This window comes from Onthophagus taurus, chromosome 3 (genome assembly GCF_036711975.1).
Source record: "Onthophagus taurus isolate NC chromosome 3, IU_Otau_3.0, whole genome shotgun sequence".
NCBI lineage: Eukaryota > Metazoa > Arthropoda > Insecta > Coleoptera > Scarabaeidae > Onthophagus > Onthophagus taurus.
This window is the reverse complement of record NC_091968.1, coordinates 599,095-612,786: the sequence shown is the minus strand read 5'-3', so window position 1 is coordinate 612,786 and position 13,692 is coordinate 599,095. Positions and strand designations below refer to the sequence as shown.

Here is a 13,692-nt window from a genome sequence, read left to right as displayed (position 1 = left end):
TACGTTTTTTTAAAATTAAAATAATTTCTTTTAGCATATTAAAAAAAGTTATATTATAATTATTTTATTATCATTTTTTTTAACATTAATAATTTAATTCCTTATTTTGGTTGATTAATTATCAACTAATTATTATTAGTTAACTTTCAATATCCTCCAAATAGTACAATAAAGTATCATTTTCATAAGTAGGAAAAAAATATCTGAAAAAAAATCATAACATCAAAAATTCTTTTTTAATTATTTAAATTTTAATTCAATTACTTACTCAGGTTGATCAAAAACATTAATTTCGGGTATTTTAACATGTTCCTCTTGATTCATATGCAATTTATTTTCATGATCATGATTGAAATGTTGATTACAAAAAACGCAATTAAAATGAACCATTTGCCTTCGAATATAATTAACCAATTTGACTTTTTGATAAAAATCCAATTTTCCTGTTATCTCATTAAAGTCAAAGCTATGATCATTTTTCATATGCAACCGTAATTCATCAATTTTTGGGTTTTTATACGCGCAAAATAAGCAGAAAATTTGATAATCTTTTTCATTCCAATCCGAGTATTCATTATCAGAATTCTCATCCCCTAAAAAACTTTTTTTTAAATTTCTTAATCTTTATTAAAGTTAATCATTTACTTTCTAAAGCGTAATTATCATCTTTTTCATCCCTTTTTGATTTATTTATCTCTAAATAATTAACTATATAAAATTTATCATAATTTTTATTCAACGGATTAACACATTTATGCATTTTCTTCCTCATATGTTCTTTTAAAATAATTCTATCGGGAAATCTCCCCTCACAATAAATACAAATAAATTCATTTAATTTTTTCTCAATTAAATCAAGCAACTCATCCACAAACACCAAATTTTGCGGATTTCCCAATGTTAAGTTATGTTTCATCGATAAATGTTTTAAATAATCACTTCGCAATCCTTCCAATTCTAATTTACAAAACATGCAATTCCTTTTAAAACTAACATCCGTTCTTTCACGTTCCTGAATACTTAAAACATAACTCAACCTTAATTTATGCCTCAATTCTTTATCCTCCTTTATTAACGTCGATAACAAATAATATTTTTCATCTGTATCTTCCATTTTTAAGGAGGGAACTAAACTTTCAAACGGTTTTAATACAAATCTTTCTTTCCAATACATTAAATAACTATAAAAAAAGTAAAAATTTTTGATCCAAATTAAAAATTATTTGGGATAAAACTCACTCATGTAAATTATCGATATTTTGAACATCCTCGATGACCAAATTATGAACCTCGAAACAATGTTTTAAAAAAATTTTGAACCCCAATTTTAAATTGAAACGATCCTCGCATAACAAACAAGGAGATTCTTTGTTAATTTCATCAGATTCGGGGGAATTATCGAAAGATAAAGGCCCCAAAAGTTTTGAGGTACACATTTCTGACATATTTGACGTTTTAAAATTAGGTTAGGTTTGAAATTTGTAGGATAATAAAGGAATCTGTACATTAATATTTATTAAACTAATTAAATTTAATATATATTTTTTATTGTAATAAATTTGTGATTATTCAAAGTATTTTTGTTAATGACGTTATTACCAGTAATAATAAACAACTAAATCCGGGAATGTTTTTGATTGATCCATCTAAAAAATAACTTAATTATTAAAAAGGTTTAAAAAGACTTTTTTGATATACTTCTACATCTTGCATTCACTGAATGATACCTTTGTTTATAGAGAATAATAAATAATTAGAAAAAATATGGCGCCATCTGTCGATTTTAATAGCAAAAATAATTCGTTAATGAAGTTCGATCTTAATTAATTTTTAAAAATTTTTTACATTACTTTTTTGAATAAATTTTCTTTTTATTCTTTTACATTTAAAATATGATTTTAAAGTCAATTTTTGAACATTAAGAAATAAATTAAAATAATAAAATTAAAATATTTTATAATAAGTAGCAACTTCACGTTGCTTGGAGTAGCGTTGCGATTTAATCGTAAGTATTTGGTTAAAAATTATTTTCTAAAATACTAAAGTAAGCGTGCTGAATAAGTAATCAATACATTAAAAAAAATCAATCAAAAAATTATTTAAATTAATTGGATAAATAATTAAGAAAATATGGCGCCATCTGTTGATTTTAATAGCAAAAAATGTATGGGGTAATGAAGTAAGATCTTAATAAATTTATAAATTATTTTACGTACATTATTTTTTTAAATAAATTTTCATTTTATGCTTTTACATTTAAAATAACATTTTAAAGCCAATTTTTGAAGATTAAGAAATAAATTAAAATATTTTATAATAAGTAACAACTTGACGTTGGTTGGTATCGTATCATTGCCATTTAATTGTAAGTATTTCGTTAAAAATTATTTTCTGAAATACTAAATTAAGCGTGCTAATAACTAATCAAGTCATAAAAAAAAATCAATCTATAAATTATTTAAATTAATTGGATAAATAATTAAAGAATATGGCGCCATCTGTTGATTTTAATAGCAAAAAGAATTCGTTAATGAAATTCGATCTTAATAAATTTATTAATTAATTTTTTAAATCCATTTTATTTTTTTACATTTAAAATAAGATTTAAAAGCTTTGTTTATAGAGAATATAGTTAGCTCACGAGATAGAAAGAATTGGCAACCCATAAAAGATTTAATTTTTGATGTAATCTGTTTTTATTTTTATATCTTAACGAACAGTGTTCCATCTAGGAGTTAAATCAGATAATAAACCATTGACAATTCCACATCAAAATATTTTACAGAAGCCTACAATGAACTTTAAATAAAGCAAAATTAATCGACTGAATATAAAATTAAATCAATAATAAATCGAAAATTGTAGGTAATTAAGACCATTCTTATCGAGTAAGTTCAGTTATGTATACATTGGTATTAATCTCGGTCGGCGGCTTTATCAATCAGTCGATATTTCGTGTTTTTAGGTTTTAACACTTTTAACGAATACATCCGGGGCAGGCGCGTATGGGTGTTGTACTGGTTGTTTATTGCACAGGGACGGCTAATTGAAGGGGCGATATTTTGAGCAAACATAAGAAAATTTCAAAGAACCGAAAATACAGATTCGCATTTTGTTGAAATTAAGCAGGATTGACGATATAAGTACATATACAAATAAAATTAAAATATTTTTAAATATAAAGATTGTTTATGTATATTGTTAGCAATTATGCGTTTTCTAAACATGGCGAGGTACGTTTTCTATCCCTTGATAAAAGTTCTAAATCGTCACCAGTATTAGATAGTTCGCCTTGTCAAAAGAAGTTTCCAAGTGAGTATCTAGAATTTCCGTCACCGAACTCCCATCATAGTCAGATACCCTGTGCTTTAAATAAATTAAAGGAAAAATACGATAAACTCAGACTGAAATGTAAAAATGCGAAGTCAACAATATAAAAACTAAAAAAAAGATTAACTACCACCGCACTATCAAACAATTTACAATCCTGTCTAAGTGTTATAAAATATCATTCCCCTCAACATAGAACATTTGCGGCAATGCAATTACTACATAAAACAAAAGGCCACTGGACATACAATGAAAAACAATTTTCACTTAGTTTATATTATAAAGCACCAAATGCGTATAAACATTTATTAAGACAAAAAATAGTCCTAAAAAACCTTATTTCATGTTTAAAAATACGCAAAAAGTGTTTGATGCCCCTCATCTTTTGAAAAGCATACGAAACAATTTCTTTTCAAGGTATCAGAAGATTATATCATATTGATCAAAAGTCAAAGTCAGGGGCGAGATGTTTACTCAAAATCTCAAACGCTCATTTATATCCTTCGCCGTTTCAGAAATTATCGGTAAAACTGGCCGCCCAAATATTTAGCAAAAGCGTTGCGTCGGCATTAAAAACGTCAATAGCAACAGGCGAGCTAAAAAGTTCAACAGCTACTGACACTGCAGATTTCATTATGTTTATGGACAAATGGTTTGACTGTCTCAACAGTTGTACTAGATACAGTAGAAATCCTTTCAAATGCGCACTTTCCGATGCTTCGGAGGATGTATTAAATGTTTTATATGAAGCTATAATAGTATATTAAAAAACAAGTTTCGTAAGACACGCTTGAAATGCACGAATTCAAGTTGAAAAACGAGTTTTTTAATGAATGAGTGCTTTAAGTCTTATGAAACGTGTTTTTTATGCTATTTTTTGTAATTCGCGTTTTTATACTTTTTTTTAACAAAAATAAAGTAAATTTTGGCAATGTAGGGAAACAGGTATGTAGCAGTTGGTAACACCGGAACACTTGAAAATAGAAACTTTGAATTGACAATTAGAAACTGTCAAAACACAAAATATATTCACCTGAAAAAAATGTTTCATGTACACCTCCCAAAATAAGAGAAATTGCTCAGAGTCCATGTCCTCATCATTGTGGACCTTGTATTTGATGCTAAGAACGTGTTTAAACATCCATAGACAAAAATTGTCACATTGACAACTAGAAAAATTAATGACCCAATGTCACCAACTTGAACTGCTTCCATAAAATGTTACTAAAATCTCATTACAGCATCGGATGCTGTAAAGAGTCTCATTACAGCACCCGTTTGAGTACTGTTATAGCTTCCATTACCGTAGCGAATTACAAAAACATATTTTCACAATTAAAAAAAAAAGGATAAGAAAAGTAATAAGTTTACCAGACCTCCCTGTTTCGACGGGGTTATTCAAACGGTTCAGGCTGTTTTACAACTTTATAATGAAGAAAAACGCACAGGGAAACAATTTATAATAACATCCCGATTAAATCAAGATATTATTGAAAATCTTTTTTCAATTATCCGACAATGCCAGAAATCCGTCCGCGCAATTGCTTCACCTTACGATCAGGCAGATTTCTATAAATAGTTTGTTAAAATAGAAACTGCAAGCTAATTGTGAAGAAGATCGAGCCGTGTTTTTATCTACAAATGAATATGTAGCAACAAGAGACTCGTCGGTATCTCCAATGGATATCTCAGAGTCTGATGAAGATAATTCGGAGGACGATTTGCAGGAAGCCTCAACATGTGAGGAATTTAGCATCCACAGTACATTGGAAGGATGTTCATTGGCATATTTTGCGGGTTATTGTGCAAAAGTTCACATTGACGAAATTCAGTGTGACTGGTGCCGAGAAATTTTGTTGAAAGAATGCGAACTTAGTAATTCTGATGAAATTCTTTTGTTTCATAAAATGTACAGAATCAACATTAACAATATGTTCTTAAATGTACCGTCAGAAATTTGTAAAAGTATTACATTCACATCGCTAACTCAATTTAGATTATATATTCACAATTATCTGTATAAAAGGTGCGTCAGGAAACGTTTAGTCAAAAGTTTGACCACCACTTTGTAAATTACGAAAATCACTTGGAGTCTTTTCTGGATATTTTAGTCAAAATACAGTTATTTTCAGAATGTAAGAAAGTTAATTTATTAAACAAACAAACCAATAATAAATCAGAGAAAATGAATATATTGTCTCATAATTAATTTTTTTATTGTATTATTAACTTTTTATTTATATTTTTTATTTTTATGTATAATAAATTTTTTCTCTCAGTTAGAGCTTTGTTTATAGAGAATGGTTACAGTCATCATATTGTATTATTTCAACAAATCAAATCCATCCAATCCATACCCTAATTTCCCTATTTACATTTTAACTTGTTAAGGCTCCTTAACTGTGTGATATTTATTTTATCATTTTATTCTGCTAGTTTAATAAATTTTAAATAACATTATTTTTAAAACTTTACTGGTCAAAAAATCAATAACTTAAAAAAAAAAAAGTATTTATTTATTTATTTCTTCATTGATAAAACACATATTTTTTCTCGTATTTATGTTTTCCATAATACACAAATCATTCTTCAAGCGTTTTTGGCTATTTTTAATTGTTATTGCTCTAAGAATATGTATAGGTAGAATTTTTTTCCCATCTTTTATTTTCGAGATTTTAGACGTAACTTTTTTTTTAAATTTTTTTAAATGGAAACCATAGTTGGCTATGACCTAAAATAATTTGTTATTTCCTCCTGATAACAAATATAGATAGTTTGTGGGGTATATTTCTTATAGTTATTGAATAATTAACAAAAATTCATTTTCTTCCATCTAAATCTAATGTATGTATTTAAAAGTTAATGTTGCTATGGTGATAACCATACATACTATGATGGAATATAATGTATCAATTTTTTTTGTTCTTTCTAAAAGTATTGTATGTATTTAAAACTTAATGTTGTTATGGTGATAACCATACCATGAGGGAAAGCATTGTTTCCAATTATTGCCAAAGTTTGTAGCAAGGACAGTAGAAACCAGTAGAAACTAACAGGACTGCTACGTCCATTGTATTTTTGTAGTCGGCTACGGGTTGGTTGCCCGCACTCTACGTCACACTATTTGCCACGCCTGGTAACTGTCTATATTTTTAGAGGTTATGTGATAGACATTAATACGTCTAAAAACATAAAACTTCAAAACTAATATGAATACGTCTAGGATATAACCTCTAAAAACACACAGCAAACGCATAGACCATAACAACAGCTGGGCGTGGAAAATGGTGTGACGTAGTTTGCGGGTAGGCTGTCACAACAATGGATGTAGCAGTCCTGTTAGATTCTACTGTCCTTGAGTTTGTAGTAGTATTTAAAAATTCACTAACAACTCTGACATTATGTGCTGGTGCTCCGTCATATTGAAAATATATCATTTGAGACATATTTAGTGGCAAATTGTCGACCAAAGACTCAATGTGCTGCCTTAATATATTGAGGTATTTCCCTGAGTTTATGTTTTTATGGTAGATACTATATGCCAAAATTCTATTATCTAAAAGGGCACACCATACATTGAACCCCAATCTTCTTTGAACACTCAGAGACTTCATCGGTCCAGATAACATTTTGAACAAACAGCAGATTATTTAATTTTTTTACATATCATCTACAAAATTCTAATCTTCGATTGACATCTTCGGCACGTAAATAATGAGTTAGCCCCGCTTTGTATGGTTTATACTTATTTTTCTTTCATATTCGGGAGCAGCGGCTTTTGGGTGAGACGTCTTGTTGCAATTTCTCTTGCAGGTCATTTTGGTATGTTTTTGTATGTGGTTTGGGGAAGGACCAAATATCTATTAAATTTTTTGCTAACCGGCTGAAGGTTCTTACGTGCGGTTGTCTTCTTTCTGGATATCTTGTGAAATAAAATTCCGCGGCTAACGTCGCATTCTTATCTGATAACATCTAGCATTCTATCATGTAACATTTTTCATAATTTTCGAAATTCATTGTAGTTTTATTCAGTTTTGTTATACTTTGATACTTACCATGCTGGTGCATCGTACCAGCACATAACGCCAGAGTTGTTATCGAATTTTTAAATACAAACTTTGGCAATTATTTGATACATTATATTCCATCATAGTATGTATGGTTATCACCATAGCAACATTAACTTTTAAATACATACATTAGTTTTAGATGGAACAAAATGAATTTTTGTTAATTATTCAATAACCATAAGAAATATACCCCACAAACTATATATATTTGTTATCAGAAGAAAATAACAAATTATTTTAGGTCATAGCCAACTATGGTTTCCATTTAATAAAATAAAGTTACGTCTAAAATCTCGAAAATAAAAGATGGGAAAAAAATTCTACCTACGCCATTGAATTCTTCGTAAAAAGTTGCCCATATAATGTTTTATTTATAATACTCCATTTTTGATAATAAGTGAGATATTCGCGATTGTCGTTTTTGCAAAATTTTCAGTTTTTGCCGATAGGGCGAAAGCAAAAGACGATAGCTGTTCGGAGTTTTCGGCATTAGCATTTTCTCAAAAGACGAGATCATGACATGTAAGCTACTTTTTTTCTATCTCTTTTAGTTTCGGAGATAGCCTATGCGGACATCGAAATTGGGACACTCTGTACTCATATCGTCAATCCTGCTTAATTTCAACAAAATGCGAATCTGTATTTTCCTGCCGTCCCTGTGCAGTAAACAACCAGTACACCCATACGCGCCTGCCCCGGATGTATTCGTTAAAAGTGTTAAAACCTAAAAACACGAAATATCGAAATATCGATTGATTGATAGAGCCGCCGACCGAGATTAATACCAATGTACATATATAACTGAACTTACTCGATAAGAATGGTCTTAATTACCTACAATTTTCGATTTACTATTGATTTAATTTTATATTCAGTCGATTAATTTTGCTTTTTTTAAAGTTCATTGTAGGCATCTGTAAAATATTTTGATGTGGAATTGTTAATGGTTTATTATCTGATTTAACTCCTAGATGGAACACTGTTCGTTAAGATATAAAAATAAAAACAGATTTAATCGCTAGATGGCGACATCAAAAATTAAATCTTTTATGGGTTGCCAATTCTTTCTATCTCGTGAGCTAACTATATTCTCTATAAACAAAGGTTTAATACAAAGTGCGCCACCTCTGGAGAATATTATCAACTAAAAACGTGGAGTCAAATAAAAGCATTGGATGAGCTAACTATATACTCTATAAACAATGATGATACCCATTGTTGCAATCATACTTTCAACGAATTGTATCCCTAGATAACATTCTTTATCTTCCGTGCAAGGTACATGCAGATCTAAAAAACATTTTAGTTATTTACTAACATAGAATTATTTTGAACCCCAATTTTAAATTAAATCGATCCTCGCATACCAAACAAGGAGATTCTTTGTTCATTTCATCAGATTCTGAGGAATTACCGAACGATAATGGCCCCAAAAGTTTTAAGGTTGACGTATTTGACGTTTTAAAGTTAGGTTTGAAATTTATAGGATAATAAAGGAATCTGTACACTCATATTAAAATATAAATTATTTAATTAAATTTAAAATATATTGCTTTTAATTTTAATAAATTTGTGATTATTCAAAGTAATTTTGTTAATGACGTTATTACCAGTAGTAATAAACAACTAAATCCGGGGATATTTTTGATTGATCCATCTAAAAAATAACTTATTATTAAAACGGTTTAAAAAGATTTTTTTAATATACTTCTGCATCTTGAATTTACTGAATGATACCCATTGTTGCAATTGCATCTGAAGTTTTTACAAATCATACTTCCAACGAATTGCATCCCGAGATAACATTCTTTATCTTCCGTGCAAGGTTCGCGCAAATCTAAAAAACATTTTAGTTATTTAATTTGCATAAAATTGCTTAAACTTTAACAAACGTTTATTATAGTGACATTTTCCATCTCTAAAATGGTGTTTAATAGGACATCGGCAGTATCCGTCCACGCAAATCGAATTATACTCCAAAAGATAGCATTCATTTGAATTTGGGCAAGCTATTTTTGGGTTTACATCTGTATAATTATATTTATTTGTTAATGTGGAATTTGATCTTTTAATTTTGATGCTTTACCTTCAAGACAACCCTCACCGTATTGAGTTGTTCCTTCCATACATTGACAAATATTATTTCGGCACTCTGCATTTGCTATGTACCAGCAATAATAATTAGAACTGCATTTATCACCCAAATCAATCCCTAAAATCATCATAAACGTATTAAATTGGTTTCAAATTCTTATTTATTTTTACCAAAAGTAGTTAAAAAATTTAATAGGATGAAGAATGTTAAAATAACGAGCTTGAGAAGCAACATTTTCAATTAGTTTTAATCTAAAACTAAATCAAGATGCATAGTTTTATCTTATTTTGGATTAGCGTTGTTTACCAAAGTTTTATCTTTATAATCCCAAAACCTAAATAATTATTTGCTAGATATGAATAGTAGTGCTGATAAACGCATGCTTTATAAGAAAAAAAATTCTTGATTATGTAACTTATCACTATTGGGGAAAAACCTAAGAATCTATTTTAAGACTTTAAACTCGTATAAAATGCGTCATTTAAACCGTAATTATTCATTCATGTTCACAAATATTGTTACACGATGTTAACGAAAATCCTTTTAATTTATTTATTTACATCAACACAAACACTAGGTAATTATAATTAATTATGTCTAATTTTAAACAAATACTTTTCCTTTTTAGCATTAAACATAATTTCTCGAACACAATGGTTAGCAAAACCATCAAAAACCAATCAACTTCTCGCTATAAATCCTCCATCTCACGTCGTAATTCATCACGCTGGAACAACAAATTATAAATGTTCGAATGTGGCTGAATGTTCTTTGGGTGTTCGCAAGATTCAAACATATCATATGAACGGAAATGGTTGGAAGGATATTGGTTATAATTTTTTAGTGGGACAAGATGGGAATGTTTATGAAGGTCGGGGTTGGGGAAAACATGGAGCTCATTCCCCAGGATTTAATCGAAAAAGTATTGGAATTTGTTTCATTGGAGATTATAGTAACAATATTCCATCTCAACAACAAATCAATACGGCGAAGGAGTTAATTAAATATGGAGTTGATAATAATTTGATTAAAAGTGATTATAAATTAGTTGGGCATCGACAGGATGTTTCCGTTAACACGGCGTGTCCTGGGCAGAAATTGTTCGATGAAATTAAACAATGGGATCATTACACGATGAATCCATAAAAATAATTGTACTTAAACTATGTAGCATATTAAAATTTTGTATCAAAACTGATTTGAAATCTAGTAAATAAAACTAAAATCTTGTAACTTAGGCTGTGTTTATACTTTATTGAGTTAAAATTAAAAAGGGTTGGTTTTGATAAGGTTTATTTGTAAAATATTTAAAATTCTCCAATAAAAAGAATATTAAGATTAATTAATAAAAATTAAATTTAAAATTTGACGTTTGAAATTTCAAAATTCATAATTTAACTTTTTAATTAACCCTGAAGTTAGTTAAATTAAATAAACGTCAAAAATGACTTACCATTTTTAATTTAAGTAAAAACTTGACGTTTAAATACATATCGTCAGCCCAGAATTATTTTGTTCTAAATCACATTTTGGTAATTTTGAAGAAAATTACATTGAAAATTTCAGCAAAAATAGCTTGTTCTAAATCTATTCAGACATTAGAATTATCTAGGTTCAAATCCAAATTTTTACTAAATATTTGTTCTATATCCGAAATTTAGTTAATACTTTGAAAAATATGTTGTTCCTTATATGAACTCAGAATTATAATGTTCTATGAACCAAGTGCGTCATATTTTGTTCTAAATCCTCTCACTCTATACGATAACAAAATTGTGCTAAAAGTCCATTCAATTTGTTTTGGGGATTTTGACATTAAAAATCCGTAGTTTTAATAATTGATTCCGCCGCCAGGGGTGCCCTTATGTGCATTTCTGTCAACTGTCAATTCTTGCGTTATTAAATTTGAAAAAGTGACATTTATTATTCTCGTTATAGTATTTTTGAGTGTTTTTTATATTAATAAGAACAAAACATAATAATGACTAGTACGACGAGTTATATTCTTCCTAATAATAATATATCGCCTAGTTGTTGTTCCGAACTTTTGAGGTAAATAAACAATAATACCTATTCTAATCTAACTTTTCTAACTATTATTTGCCACTTTTTAGTAACCAATTAAATGACTCAAATCTAATCGATGCTGATGATAGATTAGATGTAGATAAGAAAAATAATTCTAATGGAAGTGTTGATGAAAACGTAGTTGATGAAGATAGAATTGATAGAATAAAGAAGTTGAACAAGAAACGTAAAAGAAATCCTTCTTCGTGGAAACAAAGTATAAGAAAGAACAAAAGGCAAAGAGGAGAAGAATACATAGATTGTAAAGGAAATTTAAAACCACAAAAGAAAGTAAAAACTGCGACATGTCATACGGAAAAATGTAGTTTCAAATGTTCACAAGCAATTAATGGAGAAGAGAGGGATCATATCCATAATCAATTTTGGAATTTGGATGACAAACGTAAACTCCATTTCTACTCACAGTATGTCAAACGTATTATCGCTACGCAAAAGAACAAAAGAAGAAATTAGTAAGAAAACATACAGCTATAAATACTATTTCTATGTATCCGGAGTGGAAGTTCGAGTTTGCCAAGAGTATTTTCTGAATACATTGAATATAAGCAAACAACGGATCTACTATTTCTTCAAAAATAATATGAATGAAAATGTACCAAGAAGTCCTAAACATGGCAAACATTGCAAAAAACTATTAGTGATGAGCAAAAAGACAAAGTAAGTGCTCATATTGGTAGCTTCCCAGCAGTAGAATCACACTATTGTAGAGCACAAACTAGTAAAAAGTATTTGGATAGAGGACTCAATCTCAGAAAAATGTATGAATTTTATACGTCTTCGTCTAAAATTCCAGTAAAATTTAATATATATTCTCATATCTTCAATAATGAATTTAACATTGGGTTTTTTAAACCTATAAAAGATCTTTGTGATAAATGTGAATTATTCAAAACCACTAAAGAACCTTCCCCAGACGACATTAATAAACACGATCACCACATCCGTCAAAAGGAATTGTGCAAGAACGAACGAGATAGAGATAGAACAAGATTTCTTAATGATGTTCAAGTTGGGATTGTGACATTTGAATTACAAAACACATTTTCACTTCCAAAAGCTAATGTTTCCAATTTCTATTATAAGACAAAACGTTCGTGCTACAACTTAACCGCGCATTTAAGTAACACAAAAGTAGTCTACAATGCACTTTGGCACGAATTTTCAGCAGGTCGTGGGGCGAATCATATTGCTGCTGCAATTTTTAAAATCCTAACGCAAATTATGATTGATAATCCTCAACTCAAAAGCCTTATTCTGTGGTCTGACAGTTGCGTTCCACAAAACAAAAATTCGATAATGTCCTTCGCCTTACAATATTTTTTAAACTCTATAAAAAGTAAGGATCTCGAGACGATAGAACAAAAATTCAGCGAACCAGGACATGGAAATATTCAAGAAATCGATAATGCACATAGTTTAATTGAGAAACATATCCGCAACATTGAAATTTGGAGTCCCATCTCATTAGTTCGTCAACTATTATTGATTCCCTCATCTTGGAAATTAAAATTTAAAGTCATTCAAATGCAGCCAAATGATTATTTCGATTTTCAAAAGATTTCAAAAGCTTTGAATTATAAAACTATTCCTTATACTAGACTGAAACATATAATCTATAATAAAGGTAATATAAATAATATCGAATTTCGAGAAAAATTTGAAGGTGATTTTACAAAAGCGAAAATGTATCGCTTTGTATCAAGAAAGAAAAATGAAATAAAAGTGGTTCCATATCACTTTTCAGAAGAACTTCCCGTGGCGAATCAGGAGTTTAAAATAGCGGAACTAAAGAGAAAACATCTTTCAGAAATTGTGTCATATGTGCCACATGAAGATGAAAAGGCGTTTTATAATGCACTGCTTTCAAATAAAAAAAGTGCAGTAATAATTGAATAAACTAAGAAAATACAATAATAAATAATATAAAAAAATAAATCTTTTGTTTTAGAAAAATTACTTATTAATGAATTTATCTATTAATTCTTGTTAATAATTATAGATTTCATTACTTCGAATTAAAATTATTTCATATAATTTGTTTTTTTATCAAAGAATTCCTTAGGCGAATTTATTTCGAAAAACAAGTGGATATAGACTAATTAGTTAATA

At 28.9% G+C, this 13,692-nt stretch overlaps 4 protein-coding genes across 6 annotated transcripts; 2 read left to right on the top strand and 2 right to left on the bottom strand.

Annotated features, from left to right (window-relative positions):
* Nucleotides 1-48: 48 nt before the first annotated feature.
* Nucleotides 49-1,466, bottom strand: LOC111418235 (zinc finger protein 277). Its single transcript, XM_023050727.2, has 4 exons — nucleotides 1,240-1,466; nucleotides 646-1,181; nucleotides 269-593; nucleotides 49-203 (listed from the first exon to the last, which is right to left on the bottom strand). The coding sequence occupies exons 1-4, from the start codon at nucleotides 1,443-1,445 to the stop codon at nucleotides 140-142; spliced, it is 1,131 nt and encodes a 376-aa protein (XP_022906495.2). The 5' UTR covers nucleotides 1,446-1,466; the 3' UTR covers nucleotides 49-139.
* A 59-nt stretch (nucleotides 1,467-1,525) lies between these two features.
* On the bottom strand, nucleotides 1,526-9,771 carry LOC111418246 (prion-like-(Q/N-rich) domain-bearing protein 25). Of its 2 annotated transcripts, none has more exons than XM_023050746.2 (5): nucleotides 9,666-9,771; nucleotides 9,487-9,612; nucleotides 9,293-9,427; nucleotides 9,109-9,237; nucleotides 1,526-1,646 (listed from the first exon to the last, which is right to left on the bottom strand). In XM_023050746.2, the coding sequence occupies exons 1-5, from the start codon at nucleotides 9,727-9,729 to the stop codon at nucleotides 1,570-1,572; spliced, it is 531 nt and encodes a 176-aa protein (XP_022906514.2). In that variant the 5' UTR covers nucleotides 9,730-9,771; the 3' UTR covers nucleotides 1,526-1,569. The 2 variants fall into 2 exon arrangements, with proteins under 2 accessions (XP_022906514.2, XP_071051019.1); XM_071194918.1 differs by lacking the exon at nucleotides 1,526-1,646 and adding an exon at nucleotides 8,914-9,057.
* Nucleotides 9,703-10,732, top strand: LOC111418244 (peptidoglycan-recognition protein SC2-like). The gene is made up of 2 exons (XM_023050745.2): nucleotides 9,703-10,072; nucleotides 10,124-10,732. Exons 1-2 carry the CDS (start codon nucleotides 10,021-10,023, stop codon nucleotides 10,639-10,641), a joined length of 570 nt encoding a protein of 189 aa, XP_022906513.2. The 5' UTR covers nucleotides 9,703-10,020; the 3' UTR covers nucleotides 10,642-10,732.
* A 222-nt stretch (nucleotides 10,733-10,954) lies between these two features.
* On the top strand, nucleotides 10,955-13,617 carry LOC139429280 (uncharacterized). 2 transcript variants are annotated; one of them, XM_071194913.1, is made up of 2 exons: nucleotides 10,955-11,547; nucleotides 11,610-13,617. In XM_071194913.1, the coding sequence occupies exons 1-2, from the start codon at nucleotides 11,477-11,479 to the stop codon at nucleotides 12,034-12,036; spliced, it is 498 nt and encodes a 165-aa protein (XP_071051014.1). In that variant the 5' UTR covers nucleotides 10,955-11,476; the 3' UTR covers nucleotides 12,037-13,617. The 2 variants fall into 2 exon arrangements, with proteins under 2 accessions (XP_071051014.1, XP_071051013.1); XM_071194912.1 differs by having other exon boundaries at nucleotides 10,967-11,547.
* Nucleotides 13,618-13,692: the final 75 nt, after the last annotated feature.